This window comes from Carcharhinus amblyrhynchos, chromosome 7, assembly GCF_965287045.1.
Source record: "Carcharhinus amblyrhynchos chromosome 7, sCarAmb.v2.hapA, whole genome shotgun sequence".
Taxonomy (NCBI): domain Eukaryota; kingdom Metazoa; phylum Chordata; class Chondrichthyes; order Carcharhiniformes; family Carcharhinidae; genus Carcharhinus; species Carcharhinus amblyrhynchos.
The window spans coordinates 65,111,787-65,132,987 of NC_137330.1; the positions used below are offsets into that span (position 1 = coordinate 65,111,787).

A 21,201-nucleotide genomic window follows, 5' to 3' on the forward strand; every position below is an offset into this window, starting at 1 on the left:
TTATGCTCGCTAAGCCCAAAATGATCTCCCACTGAAACATCAATCACCTGGCCCAGCTCATTTCCCACTACCAAGTCTAGTATGGCCCCCTCCCCAGTTGGATTATCAACATATTGTGTCAAAAAGCCCTGCTGGACACACCCTAACAAACTGCTCTTCATCCAGCCCCTGGCTCTAATGGAGTACTAGTCAATATGGGGGAAGTTAAAGTCATCCACTACCATACACTGCTTTTTTCACACCTTTCCAATATCTGACTACACAACTGTTCCTTTGTCTCCTGTGGGCTGTTGGGAGGTCTATAGTACACTCCCAACATTGCGATTTCACCCTTCCTTTTCCTGAGCTCTAACCATAATGCCTCATGACAAGATCCCTCCAATGTGTCCTCCCTCAACACAGCCGCAATTTGCTCCCTAATCATCATGCAATTCCCCACCCCTTTTGCTTCCCTTTCTGTCCCATCTAAAACAACAACATTTTAGAATGTTAAGTTACCAGGCCTGTCCCTCCTTTAACCGTATCTCCATAATCACAACAACAATTTCATTCAGTAATCCCGGCTCTCAATTCATCTGTCCTGCCTGTTATACTTCTTGCCTGCTCTTACTCTGCACTATGTTTACCCCCGTCTCACTTTTTTCCCTCCAGTCCCTACACTTACTGGCTTGCTGACCTGGTTCCCTCGAGTAAAAACATATTCTCTTCATCTCGGTCCTAAGTGGCTTCCCCTTATTTGGGAAACGTGTCCCTTGGTTCTAGGCTTCCAAATCAGGGAAAACATCCATCTTACCTGCATGAAACAACAACTAATATCAGTCTCTCAGGAATCTCTCTCACACCTACATAATGATTCTTTGTTGTACACTGGCTGCACATGAGTGGAAGCCCTCGTGGTTTACGAATTATCCTGGATGATTTAAGAGTGCCAAAATTGCAACATGTGCTGTCAATGGCCCCAATACCTATGGGAAGCAAGCTCACCCCCGACTGGCATTATCGCAAGCAAAGTTGACATAATTGTTTACCCTGGCAAACAAGCCATCACCTGTCTTACACATTTGTGTGCACAGACTGCAAGATCCTGCAAATATTCTCAGTAGAATCATGGAAGGAATCAAAGACAAGTTGAGGCTGGTGACTTAGTTAATAGGATAATTTGGCAGCAAGTACTTGTTCAAGCAGATTGCAAATATTTGTTACTGCCTTATGAGACAGTCTCCTGAGGCATTGGTGTCCTGATATGTCAAGCAAGTTTATCCTCTGCCTGTCGACCCGCAGATATAGCCTTCAGCAAGCTGCACCTCTGCTGATTCCTTCTTACCTGCGAGGTGGCAGGTGTGTAAGCACTGTTCCAGCTGGTGCTGCTCTTGTTCATACTAGTCATCTTGGTTCTCATGAAGTACCAACACCACGTAAGCTGCAAACATGCTTCTGTCTACATCAATGGGGACGAAGTAGAAAGGGTCGAGAGCTTCAAGTTTTCAGGTGTCCAGATGACCAATCTGTCTGGGTCCCCCCATGTCGACACTATAGTTAAGAAAGCCTACCAATGCCTCTATTTTCTCAGAGGAATAAGGAGTCTAACCAACTTTTACAGATACACCATAGAAAGCATTCTTTCTGGTGTCACAACTTGGTATGGCTCCTACTCTGCACAAGATCTCAAGGAACTACAAAAGGTCATGAAGGTAGCCCAATCCATCATGCAAACCAGCCTCCCATCCACTTACTCTGTCTACACTTCCTGCTGCCTCAAAGCAGCCAGCATAATTAAGGATCCCACGTACCCGAACATTCTCTCTTCCACCTTCTTCATTCAGGAAAGTAATACAAAAGTCTGAAGTCACGCACCAGCTGTCTCAAGAACAGATTCTTCCCTGTTGCTGTCAGACTTTTGAATGGACTTACCTTGCATTAAGTTGATCTTTCTCTACATCTAAGCTATGACTGAAACACCACATTCTGCACTCTTGTTTCCTTCTTATGAACAGTATGTTTTGTCTGCACAGAGTGCAAGAAACAATATTTTTCACTATGTTAATACATGTGAAAATAATAAATCAAATCAAACAGAGTGATCTGATGGATCAAAGATCCATAGAAATCCTAACATTGAAAGCTGTCACAGTTATCACTCAACACAAGTAGCATGAACAAAATCTTTCATACAAGCAGCGTACTGAACACAGCTGTTCTCTACTTACTGACATCTTTTTCCACTCGTCTTCAACCTTTTAATTACATCTGTGTGCTCATCTTGCTTTTACCGAAAAGTTCCAAGAAGTGTGGAAAAGCCATGGATCCACAATTAAATCACAAAGGCTTTGATCCATCAGAACACTGTTTGATTTATTATTGTCACATGTATTAATATACAGTGAAAAATATTGTTTCTTGTGCTCTATACAGACAAAACATTATTCATAGAGGAGGAAACGAAAGAATGCAGAATGTACTGCTTCAGTCATAGCTTGTGTGTAGAGAAAGATCAACTTACTGCAAGTCCATTCAGAAGTCTGACAGCAACAGGGAAGAAGTTGTTCTTGAGACAGCTGGAACGTGACCTCAGACTTTTGTATTCCTTTCCCAAAGGAAGAAAGTGGAAGAGAGAATATCCGGGGTAATTATGCTGCCTGCTTCGCCGAGGCAGCAGGAAGTATAGACAGAGTTAGTGGATGGGAGGCTGGTTTGCGTGATGGATTGAGCTACATTCACGATCTTTTGTGTTTCCTTGAGATCTTGGGCAGAGCAGGAGCCATACCAAGTTGTGATACAACCAGAAAGAATGGTTCCTGGTGCATCTGTAAAAGCTGGTGAGACTCCTTCCTGCTCATGCTATTCACAACATACTTCTTGAAGGGATTGCTCTCAGACAGCTGAACACACTGTGGTTAAATGCAGAAGTTGGAAAACTGGAGTCCACTTCCCAATGTACTTTCAACTTCCCTGGTTTTAAACATCTTAAACATTCGCTCACCCTACCACCACTGCATAGAGGCAGAAGTGTGTACTACCTGCAACAATTCACCAAGCATCCTTCAACAGTACCTTCCAAACTCATAACCTCCTTGAAAGGCAATGATAACAAATACATGAGAGGGTCACCAACTTTCCCTCAAAGTGATATTGCCATTTCTTTGCTGTCATTGGAATCAAAAATGCTGCAACTCCATTCTGTGGGTGCACATACAACAAATGAACTGCAGCAGCTCAAGATGGCTCATCACCACCTTCAAGCATAATTAGCGATGGACAACAAATGCCAGCCTCAGCGGCAATACCGACACTCCATGAAACAACTTAAAAATCATGTTCCTATATAATAAAATTGCTTCTATTCCTTCCACAGATGAGTTCTGAAGTTATTGTCCTTCAAGTGCACATGGTGTTTTCTGATTCTACTGTCCTGAATAAACGGCAACAGTTCATCATGATTTTCATTTAGTCCCTACAGAATCCAGGAAAAGCAAACAAATCATTTGTGAACCTTTAAAGAATGATGTACTGACCACACACTTCTACTCCATTCGAAGCATATGTATATTTAGCTTTAGACTTTTCCACTTGCATAATATGACATTTAACTAAAATGGATTTTTTTTGAGGATCAATTTCCTCAATTAATCAGAGATATGTCTGCTGTACACTTGCACACACTACACACAGCTTTGTATCGTTCATTCATTTGTTGAATATTCCCAACATCTGCCTCCAAGTCAAAAATGAAACTAATAAAGAAGAACGATCCTAACACCAGGACATGTGGGACATCAGTGGTAACTGGTCTCTACACCATCCAAATCCAATAATAATGGTGTACCATTAAATTAAATTTAGCAGGAGGGTGCAACAGAGTAGCTGTACAGTTGGGAGAGGTTCAGCCAAATATAGAAGGAAAACTAGGTCAGTCCAATAGGCAGAGAAGCATGGGCATAATAAGGTACATCATAGAATCTCTACAGTGCAGAAGAGGCCATTTGGCTCATTGGGTCTGCATCTACTCTGATAGGATATCTTACTCATGATCTCCCCTGCTCTCTCTCTTTTACTTCACATTTTCCAAGGCTAATCCATCTAACCTACAGATCTTGGGGCACATTGTAGGATTGGAAGGTTAAATGGCTTCTATTTTAATGTAAGGGGCCTGTCCGATAAGGCAGATGCACTTAAGAGCATTGATCAGCACGTGGAAATTCAATATCGTTGCAATCACGGAGACGTGGTTGAAAGAAAGACACGACTGGCAACTCAACATTCCAGGGTATAGACGGTTCTGGTGGTGGTGGCGGCGGCGGCGGCGGCGGTGGGGGGGGGGGGGGAAAAGAGAGAGAGAGAGAGAGAGAGAGAGCCTTTAGCATAAAGGCCTCCCAACAAGTCAAAGGGAGATAGAGAAGCAGATACAGAGGTAAGTCAGAAAGGTGCAAGAAAAATGGGTTATAGTAGTGGGGGATTTCAACTTTGCTGATGTGAACTGAAATTGCCTTAGCGTGAAAGGATTAGATTGAGTGGAATATTAGAAGCGCATCCAGGAGAGTTTTTAATGCCAGTGTGTGGCTAATCCTGCTAGGGAAGGGCATCATTGGACCGCATCCTAAGGAATGAAGCCAGATAAATGACTGAAATGTCAGTGGGCAATCAATTTTTTAAAATGCTAAATCGAGAGTGTAAGGCCTAGGCGTTCCTTTTAGAGTGAGGGCAAGGGCAACAAGTCCAGGGAACCCTAGGTGTCAAGGGATATTGAGGGTTTGATTAAAAAAAGCACAAAGCACTAAAAACAAGCAAGGCCCTTCAGGAGTATAGTGAGTGTAGGGGTGTGCTCAAAAAGGAAATTAGGATGGTAAACAGCAGGGGGGGGCACAAAATATCGCTGATAACTATATTAAGTGCAAGAGGATAACCAGGAAAAGAGTGGGGCCTATTAGAGACCAAAGGAGCAATCTGTGCATGAAGCCAGACAGTGTGGGTAAGGTCTTATATGAATATTTTACAAGTATATTCATTAAGACATTGTAGCCAAAGATTTCAGTTGGGACGGTGAAGTTTTAAAACATGTTAAGATTAATAAGGATGAGGTAACAGATGTTTTAAAGGGGCATAAAAGTGCATAATTCCCAATTCCGAGATATATCCTAGGCTGCTATGGGAGACAAAGAAAGAGATCGAACAGGCCTGACAAAGATATTTAATTCTTTGCTGGCCACAGGTTAAGTGCCAGATGACTGGAGGATAGTTAATGTGGTATCTTTATTCTAGAAGAGCAGCAGGGATAAGCCAGGTAATTACAGGCCAGTTAATGTCAATGGTAGGAAAATAATTGTTAAAAATTCTGAGGGACAGGATTAATCAACACTTGAAAAGTCAGGAATTGATCAGGAATAGTCAGCATGGATTTATTGGTGGGAGATTCTGTCTAAGTTAATGGAGTTTTTTGAAAAGATAATATATTGATGAGGGCACTCAGTTGATGTGGTTTATATGGATTTCAATCAGGCCTTCGACAAGGTCCCACTTGAAGGCTGGGCCAAAGGGGTAGAGCCCATGGGATTCAAGGCAAGTTGGATCCAAAATTGGCTTGTTAAGAGGAGGCAAAGGGTGATGGAGGAATAATGGTGGAAGGTTGCTTTTGGGATTGGAAGCCTGTGACCAGTGGTGTAACACAGGGGTTGATGCTGGCAGCTTTGCTGTTTATTTACATTAACAACTTGGATGCGAACGTAGAAGGCATGGTTAGTAAGTTTGCAGATGACAAAAACTGGTGTGGATAGTCCTAGGCTTTAGACGGATATTGATCAGTTGGTACAGTGGGCAGAGCAATGGCAGATGGAATTTAATCCTAATAGATGTAAGGTGATGCATTTTGGGTTAAAAAAGGGCAGAATATAAATAACGAACAGTGGGTTCCGAGGGAGTATTGAGAAACAAATGGGCCTTCGTGTACGTGGATAGATCCCTGAAGGAGGCAGCACAGGTAGATAAGATGGTGAAGGTGGTATACAGAGTCCTTGCCTTCATTAGCCAGGACATTGAATGTATGAGCAGGGAGGTCTAGGTACAACTTTATAAAACATTGGTTAAGTCACAGCTGAAAGAATGTGCACAGTTCTGGTCACCAGAGTCTCTGAAGGACTTGACTGCACTGGAGAGGGTGCAGAGAAAATTCACCAGGATGTTGCCTGAGATGGCAAGTTTTAACTACGGTGAAGAAACTGGATAGGCTGAGTTTGTTTTCCCTCATGAAGGCTGAGGGGGGATTTGATAGAGGTATGCAAAATTATGAGACACATGAATAGGGTGGATTGTAATGCCTAAGACAAGAGGGCATATTTTAAGCTGAGTAGTAAATGGTTTAGAGGAGAACTGAGGAAATTATTTTTCACTCAGTGGGTGATGGAAACATGGACTGTGCTGCCCGAGAGGGTGAACATAAGAACATAAGAAATAGGAGCAGGAGTAGGCCATCTAGCCCTTCGAGCCTGCCCCGCCATTCAATAAGATCATGGCTGATCTGTCGTGGCTCAGTTCCACTTTCCCGCCCTCTCCCCATAACCCTTAATCCCCTCTCTTATCAAGAACCCATCAACCCGCTTCTTAAAAATATTTAGCGAGGCAGCCTCCACCACTTCAACGGGCAGAGAATTCCAGAGATTCACCACCCTTTGAGTGAAGAAGTTCCTCCTCAACTCCGTTCTAAACCGCCTCCCCTTTATCTGAGGCTGTGCCCCCTAGTCCTGTCTTTTTTGAGCGGGAAGAGTCTCTCCACCTCTATCCTATCCATCCCATTCATCATCTTATACGTCTCAATGAGATCTCCCCTCATTCTTCTAAACTCTAACGAGTACAAGCCTAGTTTATTCAGCCTCTCCTCATAGCTCAACCCCCTCAACTCCGGTATCAGCCTAGTAAACCTCCTCTGCACTCCCTCCAAGGCCAAAATATCCTTGCGCAGGTGCGGCGCCCAAAACTGCACACAGTACTCCAGCTGCAACATTTAGGAAGTATCTGGACGAGCATTTAAATCACCAAGGCATAGTAGGCTATAGACCAAGTACTGGAAAACGAGATTAGTTGATCACTTAAAAGTTTTGAATTAGTAAGATGCCAATGAGCTGTTACAGTGAGAGAAAAGCATACATTTGCTTGGGAACCTTTGTAACTCTACAAATAAAGCTAGCAAAAATAATTAATTTGCAATACTACCATGAATGCTTTTCCATCATGCAACTTCAATTAGATGATGAAATATTTTGACTATCAAACGTGAGCCAAGATCCTCTGCAGTTACTTACCAGACAAATAAAAACTCTTGAGCTCTGCACGTCGGATTTCTTTCCTTTCAGCAGTTTTTCTTTTATTGTTTTCAGCAGTATTGTCCCCTGTTCTCAAAGAGCTTTTTGAATTATCCATAACCTTTTCGTGATCAAACAAATGTAGTGAAGTTATACTGAAGTTTTCTTTGGAAACATCTTGTATTTTGAGAGACAGTTTATCAGCTTTGCAACCTGCAGTTTCCTCTTCCTTCTGTTTCAGTTGCTTTGTTTTTTTCTTCAGCCTTAAGTATAAGATTTATGAATATTTGTTAAAAAGTTAAGTGAAACTTTGATACACAGAAATTTTACCAATTACGAAAGCTATGATTCATTGTGTGAATGCCAGAACTGATTCCGAATAAACAGACAGCGCATGTGAATATCCTTCCATGTACTTGTCTAACAAAATTTTAATCAATCTCAGATTTGAAACTGGCCTACACAATTTTTTTTAGGTTCTATATTTCACCTACCTTGAGAGAGAAATAATGCTTGTTGACATCACCACTAAATGGCCTAATTTTCAGTTTATACACTCTTAGTGTATCCAAGAAAATAATTTCCTTCTACTTATCAAATCCTTTACCAGTCTTAAATACCTCAATTACATCACGTATTAATTTTCTATACTCAAGGGAATGCAAGCCCAGTCCATGCAACTTATCCTCCGGATTCAACTCTAAGTTCCAAAGTCATGCTGGTGAACCTGTGCTTCACTCCCTCTATATCCTTCTATGTGCAGTGCCAGAACTTTGCACAAGACACCAGGATTGGTCTAACCAGAGTTTTACATAACTGCAGCAGAACTACCAATGTTCTGTACTCTAACCATCTTGAAATCCAATAATTTAATCCAATAGTTTTGCGGGATTTCAGTAATGGACTTCTAAATCTCCCTGGTCCTCCACAGTTCTTAGCTCTTCATCATTTAGAAAAATCTGACCTATCTTTTTTCCAGCCCTAAGGGAATGGTATTGCACTCCCTCACCTTGGAAACACATCAAAATAGCTTTGCCAATTCAGTCATCAAGGTCTCTTTGTAACTGTCTGCTCCCAGCTATACTATCTGCTGCGTCACCTCTACTTGGTGTCTTCAGTAAAATTATGTATAAAACTCTCTTCTTTCATCCAAGTCATTAATAATGAAGGAAAAGCTGAGGGCCCACTGCAGTTTCCATGGCTTATCACTAGGTCACATTCTGCCAACTGGCTGGAATATTCTTCTTTTTGTCCAACCATTTAATCAGGAGAATTCCACTGTTATTCTTCAAACAGTGCACAGAATCTTTCACACAATAGAACGCAAGTTGCTGTCTCATTTGAAAGTCAGCACCTCCAACAATATAGTACTCTCAGTCAAAAAACATCAACTTAGATTTTGTGCATTGCCCTCCTTAAGTTGGAGCTTTAACCCACAACCTGGTGACTTGGAGGAATTCCTGGCAAACAAACATCAAATGCAGCACTGTTCTCCACAACAGTAACTTAAGCTTAAACAACATGGTCCACACATCTGATTAATTCTTGCTTACAAAATATTCAGCTAAGTGACATTTCTACAAACAAGCTCAATATAATGCATTAATCCTGAGTGGATTCAAACTCAACATTACTGCCGATTCTAACTCAGAACAAGTTATTCAGTTCCTCCGTTAATTGCTGTCATTGTGGGCCATTCAACTTTGAACTTACACTTTTGGCTGTGAAAAACAAGGTCACCTTGACAAATAGCTGTGTTGTCACTAGCCATCAGTTCCCCTCTTACAAACATAGGACAATTCTCTTTCTCAAATCTTACTTAGGCAAACAGAAAGTCAGCATTTATGATCCATTCCTCCAGAAAGCCACACAAATCATTAAAAGAATGCATCTATCCACAACAGACTAAGACATGTACTCCATTTCATACTTGACACAGAGAAAGGTAGAGTATATTAAATTTAAATTGAAGATTTTGGCTTAGACATGTATCGAAAAAACTAGAATGGTGTAAGCAGTTATTGACATTTCCATGCATATTTTTCTGTAGCACATATAAAGCCATTTAAAAGCCACTTTGCAATGCCTGGTAAATTCACAGTGCATCTGTAAAAGCATCAGTCTCTTATGTGTAATGAGTGTAATAGCACATCTTAAATTGTCATTGTTAGCTGTATAAACGGAAGAGTTAATCTACTACAGGATCAGTTCCAATAAGCTGAATTTGGTATCTGCTGCTGCATAAACTGGTTAGTTAACTATTCAACTTTTCAAATTGAAGTGATTTAAAATTGTCATGTATAACAACTTATAGGCCAAAATCTGGAAATTTCATTTCACTCTTGTTCGCAGCAGAGCCAAACCTGAGTAAAACAAGTAAAAGAAATGAGAACCACTTGTCTCAATTTGTCTGTCAACAGGATGTGCGGGTCTACATAAACCTTCACTTTTGAGCAATGCTCCTTTCTTGATCTACTTCAGGTATCTTCAACACTTTTGGTTCAAAGCTGAAGACATGAATATCTGTTGTGCCTCCACCATTTTCTCTCACCTTGTCCCCTCCACCTACAACAAAAGGAGCAACCAAAACCAGAGGCAATAAGACAGAGGGAAGGCTAAAAAGAAAAATAACTGCCAAGCAGTAAGATTGAGGTCATAAAGCATTTTTCCATGCAGCGAATGGTTAAAAGCTGGAATGCACTGCTGAGAGTGTGGTGGAAGCAGGTACAGCCGAGGTTTTCAAATGGGAATTGGATTATTATCTGAAAATTTTGGACAGGGCTACAAGACATCTGAAAGGCAGGAACTATTTGAAAAATATGACACAGACATTTTGACAAAGTATCAGCTGATCTTTTGCGAATAGACTGCGCACTTAATTTTGATGAAAACATTTAGCATGGCTTGAAAGAAGATATTTGCCCGAAATAGGAAATCACAATGAATCATATGATGGTTGCAACATTTGGCTTGTTGTGCCTGTGCTGGCTCTCTGAAGAAACATTTCACATTGTGCCACTCCGATACCTTTTCCCACAGTCCTGCAAAGTATTCCTTTTCAGATAATGAGCCAATTCCCATTTGAAAGCCTCCACTGAGCCTGCCTCCACCACATCCAACTAATCAATTAATGAAAATTATTTTCCTTATGACTCCAACGCTTCTTTCACTAATTATTTTAAATCTGTACCTTATGGTTCTCGATCCTCTGAAGGGATACTTCACTGGACTTTTTGATTCTGGCCTACCGTTTCAAAAGGATTCACACCCATGTCATACACCCTCTGTAACCGAAGCAGAACTGACCTGACCCCATGTATACATGGTTCACTCCCAACCAACAGGCAGCGTGAGACAGGCCAGTCAAGATGCTACTCTATTTTCCATTCATAAGGCCCTGCTTTAGTGTCAAAGAACTAAGTTTAAAACTCCTAACACATTTTGCAGTGAGCAATTAGTTACCTATTCACTTTTAATTTGAGCACCATAGGTTCTGGCTCCTATTTAGATTAACTGAATGGTGACCCAAATGCTAACTTGTTTCTGGATATTTTAACATTTTAAATTACATTATGGATTTTTCACATCTGTACATGTAAGAATTTCAGCACATGCTCATAGAAGAGTCGTCACAATATATTAACTGAAAAGTTCAGTGAGTCAGGAAACTAGCACATCAATAGAATCGGCTGCAATTTAAAGTGCCCGTTAAGTAAATGAGAGAAAAAAAAGGATGAGTACTTCATTGCCAAAAATACATGCTGTTTTGTGCTGCAATCTTAACAAGATTGAGAGACTAATACAACTTAAACTGATAAAAAGTGTTAGATCATTTTGTGTTGACGTTTTAGAAGGTATCCAAAAAAAAAGCTTACTATATTGAATTTGTTTTTAATTTGCAAGAAACAAATGGCAATGTTTCTAACCAGGCTGATTATTTAATAATTAAATTCATAAGTTTCTCCAATTTTGGTTCAAAATAGTCTGTTCATTCCAAAATGAAACAGAACTAAACCAGAGTTTAATTGTCTAAACAATGTTGAATATGAACTTTAGTGTCCAGTGTAAAGTCAGGTATGTAGGCTGTCCAGCCAGGCTGGTCAAAAACAAACAAGATGTTCCTCCAACTGCTCATTATAGGCACAGTATTGACCGTACTCAAATATCCCACTCTTGCAAAACCCAAAACAAAAAGTCACTTAATTGTAATTGTGATGCGACAGCACTTGCTGCACAATTATGAATGTGAGAAAAGCTACAAGAACAATCAACTTAAGATATTTAGGTGAGCTCATTATGTGACTCATTTATACTCGATAGAAAAGGACATATATTCACACGCAAGGACTCATTACTTGCAAATAAAAAGAGATATGTTTAAGCTTTACATTTTTTTTTAAATTGCCCAGAGGCATAGGAGCATTTTGTTCCCCATTACTTTCTCCATGGCACCCCTTGGCCAGAGCCAACTTGTCAACCAATCAGCATCCTTTTCTCCTGTAGTATAATTTGTTGCGTGCATTTGAGAATTGGTATTCTTGTATTTGTCCTCTTGAGTGCAAGATGAAATCTTCTGCAATGTCTTTCCTTTCAGCATCAAATATGCAAGCTTTCAGATTTTGCAGGTATAGTCAGAACGATTTACACTATGCTAAATAATTACCAAGCAGATAGTTCATTCCATTTGACAATAACATATGCATCAATTATAAAAGCACTGCTTAAACCATGTTAAGTGTTCTGATTGTTTTGAGCAGTTCAAACAATCGCTTCCCCTTGTTAAAGTACAAAGATCACAGATTAAATCCTTTCAGGAAGCTTCACCAAAGGCAATGGAACTTCAATTGTTGCTTACATTTGCCTGCTACTGTGGTGAAACTGACTAGATCGCTGTAAATTGCAGCTCTGAACATTACTATAATGTTTCCATGCCCCAACTTGGATTAACTGTTACAAGAGCCAATGAGTAATCAATGTTAAATATTAATTAGCTACTTTAAAAAGCATGACAAGTTATTTACTTATTATAGGTTCATAGAATTCCTATAGTGCAGAAGGAGGCCATTTGGCCCATCGAGTCAGCACCAATCCTCAGAGTACCTCACCCAGACCCTTTCCACCACCTTGTCCCTGTAATCCCACAAATTTACCACAGCTAATCTAACTGACTGTGACTGACAACACCCTTGAAATGTGGGAGGAAACCCACACTGACATGGGGAGAACGCATTAACTCCACACAATCATCCAAGGGCAGAATTGAACACAGGTCTCTGGAGCTGAGAGGCACCAGTGCTAACCACTGTGCCACCATGCTGAACAAAATTTAATTATAAAGATGTGCACATAATCATTGAAGGTGGCAGGGCAGGTTGACTGAGCAGTAAGGCATGCAGTATTCTAGGCTTTATTAGTAAGGACAGTACAAAAACAAGGTGGTCATGTTATATTACACTAGTTTGGGCTCAGTTGGAGTGTTGCATCCAGCTCTGGGTGCCACATTTAGGAAAAACGTGAAGGCACTGGACACAGTGCAGGTAAGATTCATGAGAATGGCTCCAGGGATGAGGAAATTTGGTTACAGAGCTACACTGGAGAAGTTGGGGCCTTTTCCTTGGAAAAGGGACACTGAGTTGAGATAGAGAGACATTCAAAATCATGAAGGATCTGGAAAGGTTAAAGAAACTGCTCCCATTGTTGGAAAGATCAAGAAATAAAAGGCACAGACTTAAAGTGACATAAAAAAATTTCACACAGCAAGTGGTTAGGATCTGGGATGCACAGAGTATGGTGAAGTTAAATTCAATCAAGGCATTGAAAAGGGGTTTAAACTGTTATCCAAAGAGGAAGAATGTGAAGGGTTACAGGGAGAAGGCTAGGGAATGGCATTCAGTGAATTGCTGAAAGCTCGTGCAGACGTGACAGGCCAAATGACCTAACTGCGCTAAAGCAATTGTGATTGTGTAAAACACTAATGTCTTGAACTCCACTACATATGCCATTACACATCTCCCATCTGAAAACAGCCTTACTGCAATGGCAGATGCAAGGTAGCACTGTCCTGCACCACATTGCTCACTTTGAATTTTCACCTTTAATCCAAGTCCAGATTCTTGATTCTTCTGCCCATAGAAAGTTACCCCGCATCTACTCTGTCCAGATGGTTTTTTGAGTGCTATCAAATTTCTTCAATCTTCAAGTTGATGCAGCTCATGCAATGTGTTCCCACAGTGCTGTTACGTAGGTGTTCAATGGATTATGATTCAAAAATTAATGATGGTATTTGATTTCAAGATGGAGTGCTCATGCATCTGTCGTCCTTTTTAAAACCTTAGCAGTGCATTGTGCAGCCAGGGTATATAGAGGGGGCAGATAGATATTCATGACTGAAGGGATGCTGATCAAGCCAATTGCTTTATCCTAGATGGTGCTGAGTTTCTTAAGCATTATTGCAGCAGAACCCAACAAGGCAAGTGATAAGTATTCTTTCATACTTTTGATTAATGCCTTGTAATTGGTTAGGAAAATGTTTTGAGTAGCCACGTTAGTTACTCACTACAGAATATAAAATTTCTGACCTCTTGTATCTATATGTTTCTTTGGCTGACTTTGAGTTTTTACATCAATGGTGATTCCCATTTTGTTGATGGTAGGGCTCTGGCAATGATAATGCCATGGAATGTCATTAGGAGGTGGTTAGACTCACTCCTGTTTGACATGCCACAAATCAGTCACTAATGTAGCACTGAGTGCTACTCGGCACTTATCAGCAGCCCAAGGTTTAATATTTTCAGGTCTTGCTGTGTGATGGCATAGACTACTTTCTTACCTTAGGAACTGCTAATTGTTAGCAAAGTGCTCCATTTCTGTCTTTATGATGAAAGTAAGGTTACTAATGAAGCAGCTGAAGGCAGTTGAGCATAGAATCTTATAATATGAAACTCCTACAGTAATATTCTGATAGAGCAATAACTAGCCTCTAACAATCACAAAACGTAAACATAAGACCAGATCCTAAAGTGCAGGAATCAGATCATATCCATATTTGGGCCAAGGCTCAAATGAGATCTGGGGCTGAATGATCCTTATAGAATACAAACTGGACATGAATGAGGCACTAAATGACTTGATAGCTCTTAACACTCTCGATGTTCGGAAGTAGATTAAAAGTACAATACCAGATTAGATTTATGCAGCTTTTTGTGGACAAGGCACACCTGAGAAAATTTTCCACACTGGTAGGGGCCATGCTGTTGTTGCACTGAAATTCTTTAACTAAGAACATGGCTCATTCTGAAGCTTAAGTCTTCAGAATTACATCATCATACTACAAGGAATTGTTGGAGCTTGTAGCCTTTCCTGTATCTAGTAACAGCAGGGAAATTCAGGGCTTTTTCAACTACTAAAAGGAAATATGATAATTAAAATGTACTTTCAATCTACTCCTAAAATTAGGAAACTGATGGGAGTCATTGATATGGCTATCAAGTTGCTTAGTGCCTCACAAATGCTCAGTTTGTGTCCTAGCAGGATCATTCAGCCCCAGATCTCACTTGAGCCTTCGTCAACAAAAAAACTTGCTAAGTTTAATTCTAATATGCTAGTGCAAGAAACTAGTTATCATAGCAATGAATAGAGGTAACAAAAGCTATACAAGATACAGCAAAGCCATACTGTTGAATACTACATGTTGTGGCGGGTCAGGAATTTATACAACTTAAACTAATCAGAAATAGTTTAATATATTGCAAATGTGTGCTTGTAACCATTGTTAATTATCTAACACCAGATAAACTTATATACAAAATTCTAATTTATGATTATGATTTATCCAGCAATGTGTTAGAATGGAGATGGGTCACATCTGCAAGCAGTCCTCATCTTGTCAAAGGCTGCAAAAAAACGGCTATAGTTGCCAAAAATCTGTTAATAAAGCGGACAGTGAACTTTAGCAGCCTACCTCTAAACACGACCTGGGAAACAGCTGATTCAAGAATCACTTACTTAAATGCTCAGTAACATATTTTCATATTATGTGCAAGTGTACACAAGATAGCAACAGAAACTTTCTGTTTGAGACTTGCTGTAAGTGTGTTGGCCACTTTATGAATTTAACCATGCCCTTTGTGTGGCTTGATGTCAGAGAATTGTGCACTGCTGCTCAATGCTGTGGAGCAGAGAAGAATGCCCTGGAAAGGCTGCAAATGTCACTAGAAGACTTGGCAGAAAAGGTTATTTTCTTCACAAAAGGAACACAATATCCCTACTTATGTCCATGTAAAGAAAACCTGCAATTTTCACCAAGTCTTCTCAAAGTACTGCTTGCTACTTTTTTAAAGCCACTTTACTTAGCTTCACAATGTCGGGACTGCTTTTTACTAATTCACTTGCAGAGCTGCCAAAAAAAGGCACAATTCAATCCAAGTCCTCCATCACAAAGTGAAAACCATTCAGTGAAGGGAGCGCAAACCTAAGCGCTCGCTCTCCCTCACTCCTTTACCCAAGCCAAGGTAGAAGGCCGACAGAAATAAAAACAGGAAATATTCAGCATGTTAGGCAGCATCTGTGAGAAGCCATTGATGTGAAATGTTAACTCTTCTCTTTTCACAGCTGCTACTTGACCTGAAGATTTATACCATTCCTGTTCTTACTTCAGATTTCCAACATCTGCAGTTTTCTGCTTTCCAATTAAAAAGGTTAACAGCCCAGCCAAAAACTAATGCAAAGTAACAACACAGAAGTCAATGAGTCACCAAGGATTTAATTGATTATTAGACCAGTTTTTATTCAGTACTGTTTGAGCTGTCAGCATTGCTGGAGCTGTGTTAGCCATTTTGAAATTCAGTTTTTTGAATGGCATAAATTGGCACATATAATCATCCAATACACATCATAACCAAATCTGTTGCTCGATTTATCCAGTAACATTCCCAAATAGTGCAGGATTAAGAAAACAAGAGTGCTAGGAGATTCTATAGTTAGGAGAACAAAAAAGCATTTCTGAGATCACGGTTGTGAATCCAGGATAGCAAGGTGCCCCCCGGTGCCAGGATCCAAGATAAAATTGAGTGACTGCAGAAATGGGTAAACAGTCACAGGTCATGGGACACAGTCTCTGAATAAAGGGTGGGCCATCCATCTCAGGCAGAGATGATGTTGAATTTCACTCAAAAAGGTGGTAAATTTTTAGAATTCTCTGCCTTAGAGGACTGCGGAGGTTCAGTTATGGAGTATATTCAAGACTGAGATTAGAAGATTTCTACAAATTGAAAACAATAAGGAATTCGGGGATAATGCAGGAAAATGATTTTTAAAAAGCCCAACCATGATCTCATTGACACATGCACTGCCCATTTCTTATGTTCTAGTGATCTTTCCTCAGAACAATGCATTTCAAAAGAAATGGGTAAACAGCTGAAGGGAAAAAAATTGCAGAGCTACAGGGAAAAGGGCCAAGTGGGACTAGTCAACTTGTTCTTGCAGAATGTCAGCATGGATAGGACGGGCTGAAAGATGTCCTTCTGCACTGAAATGATTCTATAATTCTATTCATGCCCTGTAGGGCAGCAGGAATAAAAGATCACTGTGACATGGTGGGATATGTCTGGACTAAGAATTAACACAAACATTCACATAATAAAACCTGCTGAATTTATCTAACATTTCCCATTTTTACCACAAAAACTTACATGTCATAGCAGAATCTCATATCACCTAGATATGTCCCTTTCCTTCTGATCAACAATCTGTATTGACTTTTATCTGGCAACATGCCTCAAAGAGCTTGAGCAATTAAACGTAACCCACACTTTAATTTGGGCAAAGTGAGACGAAGTTATCAACCAAACAAGAAATTGAAATTCATTTGAAATAATGGTTCTATACAGCTAAATATACTGAGTTTTCAGATAGTACCTTACTGTAAAACATTTAAAACCAAACCTTAAGCTTTTACATGTCGTAATAGCAATCTAATTGTATTCAATAGTTTCTTTCAAAAATCATGAAGCAACCATAGCTGAACAACAGAATTACTAATTAACAAACAGTATTAGGAGAAAAAAAACAACTGGATTTACAAACATCTCAAACGGGGAAAGTAGGAGGTCTAGTGACATCTGCTATCTTGGTGAATGTTATCACAACTGAACTGTACAACCTGTCCCTTTCAAGCTCACACGTGGAAACGATTTTCTACGCAGATCGGTTAAATCTGCTATGAATACTACAATAAAAATGCCATATTAGTGTACATTATTGTAGTATATATCCAACATCTAACTAGTTCCCTTAATTCCAATTGTGAACACCAGGAGGCAAAGATCAAAACAGCAGAAACCTTTTTCAGCTATGGTTGCCTTAGTCTTCTAGGTTTGAGAGTCTAAAACTGATCCAAACTATTTAGGTGTAAATTCAGTAACATTCATGCATTGTGGCAACTAAGGATCAGTACCAAGTCTAACCATTTCATAATTTCAGGAGTATTTCAGCAAATCATTTATTTAAAAATTGAAATGGGTGATTTAAAAAGAGAATAAAATAATCACCATTTTGCACAGCTGGATGATGGGCCAGTGACTTGCACAACAGAATGTCAACAGATCAGTTGACATGGGTGATTTTACATAATCCTGGCTCCCTGTCCAGATATTTAGCAACACTTTCTACTACCCCCGCCCCCCCCCCCCCCAAAGCTTAGTTTTTCCCACCAATTTTCAGCAAACTTACCAGTGCAGATTTAGTGAGAGGCTGCAGAGTGAGACGTATGGGGACGTCATGTGAAGCAGCCTGAAAAGTCAAAAAACAATTTTAACTAAAGCTTTTTCATCCATAAGTAGCACGTACAATATTGGGAATATGGCAGTCCATTAAAAAAAAATCAACCACTGATACTTTGACAAATGTTCCAGTGACAGTTAAGGTACAGCACATGCACATTTCTCAATCCAATCTCTATACTTACACAGAAATTTCTATCATATCACTGAGATAAAGCCAAATTCTAGTGGTAAAAAAAGCTTCCATTGACACTTAAAACAGTTGAACAAGAAAATATCATGGGAGTGTCATGCAACTTCCTCTCCCGTAAAGTTAGTAGTAGACAGAATAAATCATCCAAAAATATTCTAAATTTTAAATAACATGAGCAGAAAGCTGAACAATAATCACCACTTCTCAGTCACTTGCTCCACTTTCCTATCCTTTAGGACTCTAGAAGAGAAACCTGGCAGCATAAACTGTGTGCAAACTCATTCCTCCCCTGACATCATGATTCTGTCTTTGATTTCAAGTTGAAGACAATGGATTAAAAGTAAAGTTATCTTCCTATCACCTCACAAGGCAACTGAATAAAAATCAGACATAAGTCACCATAAGGAATCTCAAACGTCATAGAAATTACAGGCAGAAGCCCAGATCACAGGCAGACACCTTTTCAGAAGTGTTTGTTTAAAGCTCTGCCTATGAATGTTCCATAATATGGCCTCGCCATTCACTCCTTTTGTAGACCTACCCTCTACTTTCTGAAGCCAACAACAATGAAATACAACACAGAAATCTATTTAGTTGTAGGGAGGAAAAAAAACAATTAAAAAATACAAATCTGCACCATAAAGATAGAATTGTATCATTTTTCACAAGGACTGGGTGCAAATTGTGAACCGTAAGCATCCGCACCAAACACTGTTCTGCCGCTTCAAATTTAGATGGACAAAAATGACAGGCCTCAAGGCAACAAACATCTTTCTGAGAAGTAGTCACCAAGCCGCATGGTTCCAAAGCTGTAGTCTCAGGCAGGTGCCAGGGTGCCCAAAACACACCACCAAGTGAAGAGGCATGATCTGGAGATGCTGGCGTTGGACTGGAGTAAACACAGTAAGAAGTCTCACAACACTAGGTTAAAGTCCAACGCAACAGGGCTAAAAGATGACACTTTAACTAGATGTGTAGTTGGCACTACATACTGCCAAGTCATGCAGAGGAAGCCAATTTTAAAAATGGAACAATATTTTCCAGTGATGTTGCTATGAGGAGCAGGAAACTTCAATTTTATTTTAGGATGGCAGGTAAGGGAGACAGAAATCAATGTAATTTCTCAATACTGATTTTTTATCCCCTAATGAAGTGCATGTGTGTAGGTAGAATTGATTTTGACTACAATGCTCCTTCCCCATTGAATATCCAATAAAGATTCGCTGCCTAATCCCTCATATTAAGAATGACTAGCTGGATAAGCTACAAGGAAGGGGTGAGTGAAATTCACTGACTGTCAAACTGTATTAACACACTGCATTCTTAAGAGAAATAAATTTGGTACAAAGAGAAACTGCAAATAGGCAACAGCCTAATACATTGCTGGAATAATTTGTTGAAAGATGCACAGAAAAATATTCTCCTGCCAGCTGATGGGGCAAGAAATGGTACGAAACCACAACACTGCTTGATGCCTCTCACGAGATCCACATAAAATGGGGTCAAATACCTGGATGCGCCCATTATGAAGTACTCTGCTAAATCAAGAAGCTGAGACAGTGACCTGTACAACAATTCTTCTTTTCTCTCTCTCCCCCGCCTCCGTCTTCCTCCCCCCCACCCCTGCCGCTCGCAAGGTAAAATGTTCTCTTCTGGTACAAAATGACAGACCTTAATGCCCTGGGGACTGAGCAAAACAAGACAGGCTCAACACCAGTACCTCAATTAGCATTAAGATGAATTTTTAAAACCCAGTGACAGAACAATATACAGATGAAACAAGATAATAACAATGAGAAATTGAGTGTTGGAAAAATAAATAGGCTTGAGAGATTGTGTGCCTGGAAGAAGGGGCTGGAAAAAACAGAGATATTGTAAGCTGGATGCATTCTAGCTAGAATATGAAAAAAATGTCTGGCAGGGGAAGAGATTTGAAAGTTTTAGATGCCAGAATCCAGAGCAACAGCTATATAGTAATGTGAACATGTTGATGGCACAAAAATAAAACCCAAGTACTTTTGGAATATGCAGTGGAAGGGTTGAGGAGTATTAGCTAGGAGATATGGGGTACAATCTGTATGCAGCAAAAAAGAGTCCTATCGCAAGGAGACTGCTTTAGGTATTATATGAACACCATGACGAAAGCTGGCACCTTCAGCAGATGGTGCAATGGATCCCAAGTGGGAATAAACAACTATTTGGAAATCCAAAGCTAATATGATGAGAACTCCCTAAAATTATCTGAGCATGATTTTGCCTAGAGGAAACTCAAGTCACTTATGCAAATCGAGCAGAAGTGCAGAATTATTTCCATTACATGTGATCTCCAGTTAGTGTGTTATCATATACTATAGTATGGCGTTTTCCTACCATCCTCTTTCTACTAATGTCCATTTCTCCCATAGGTCAAACTGACTCCTTATTACAAGAGTTATAAATTCCCTTTAGTAATAAGTATCCATTTATCCATTCTCAAGTATCTACTTATGCATGTGGAGTACAGGCCAAATAACTAAATCAATAAAGTACAACATTAATAGTCATTTGGTAATACACAACTTGAGTGCTGCTGAAAAAGAGAAAATGTTGAAGTTTTTCATCTTGCATTCACCAGGATACACTAAGAATACTGATAAAGGGAAAACAGCAATCTTTACTGTATGAGAAGGTGGTGTTGATTGGTTGGCAAGTAGACTCTGACTGATTGGTAGTGGCATTGCCATAGAGAATGACCTGATGACTGACAGTTAACTGTCAAACATTGCTGAAATTCAAACCAGGCAGTTTGATCCTGATTGGTCAAGACTGGCAGATGCATCAAACAGCACGTCCCAGTTTCACAATGGGAAAGATACAGACTGTCACCAACCAGCCCATGTATGCAAAACTGAAATGTGATTCTGCAACTGAACAACATTTGGCAAATAATATTCAGTGCGCT

The 21,201-nt window shown here is 39.9% G+C and overlaps 1 protein-coding gene across 9 annotated transcripts in view; it reads right to left on the reverse strand.

The window, feature by feature from the left end:
* LOC145345010 (nuclear receptor coactivator 7-like) overlaps window positions 1–21,201 on the reverse strand; it is an 87,202-nt gene that overhangs the window by 40,734 nt on the left and 25,267 nt on the right. For 6 of the 9 annotated variants that reach the window (XM_080192512.1, XM_080192507.1, XM_080192504.1 and 3 more), the window contains 2 exons: window positions 18,018–18,077; window positions 7,290–7,552 (listed from right to left, as the gene is read on the reverse strand). In XM_080192512.1, coding sequence (XP_080048638.1) covers window positions 7,290–7,552; window positions 18,018–18,077 — 323 coding nt within the window. The remainder of the gene's footprint in view (window positions 1–7,289; window positions 7,553–18,017; window positions 18,078–21,201) is intronic. The other 3 variants (XM_080192508.1, XM_080192509.1, XM_080192511.1) reach the window with 1 other exon arrangement.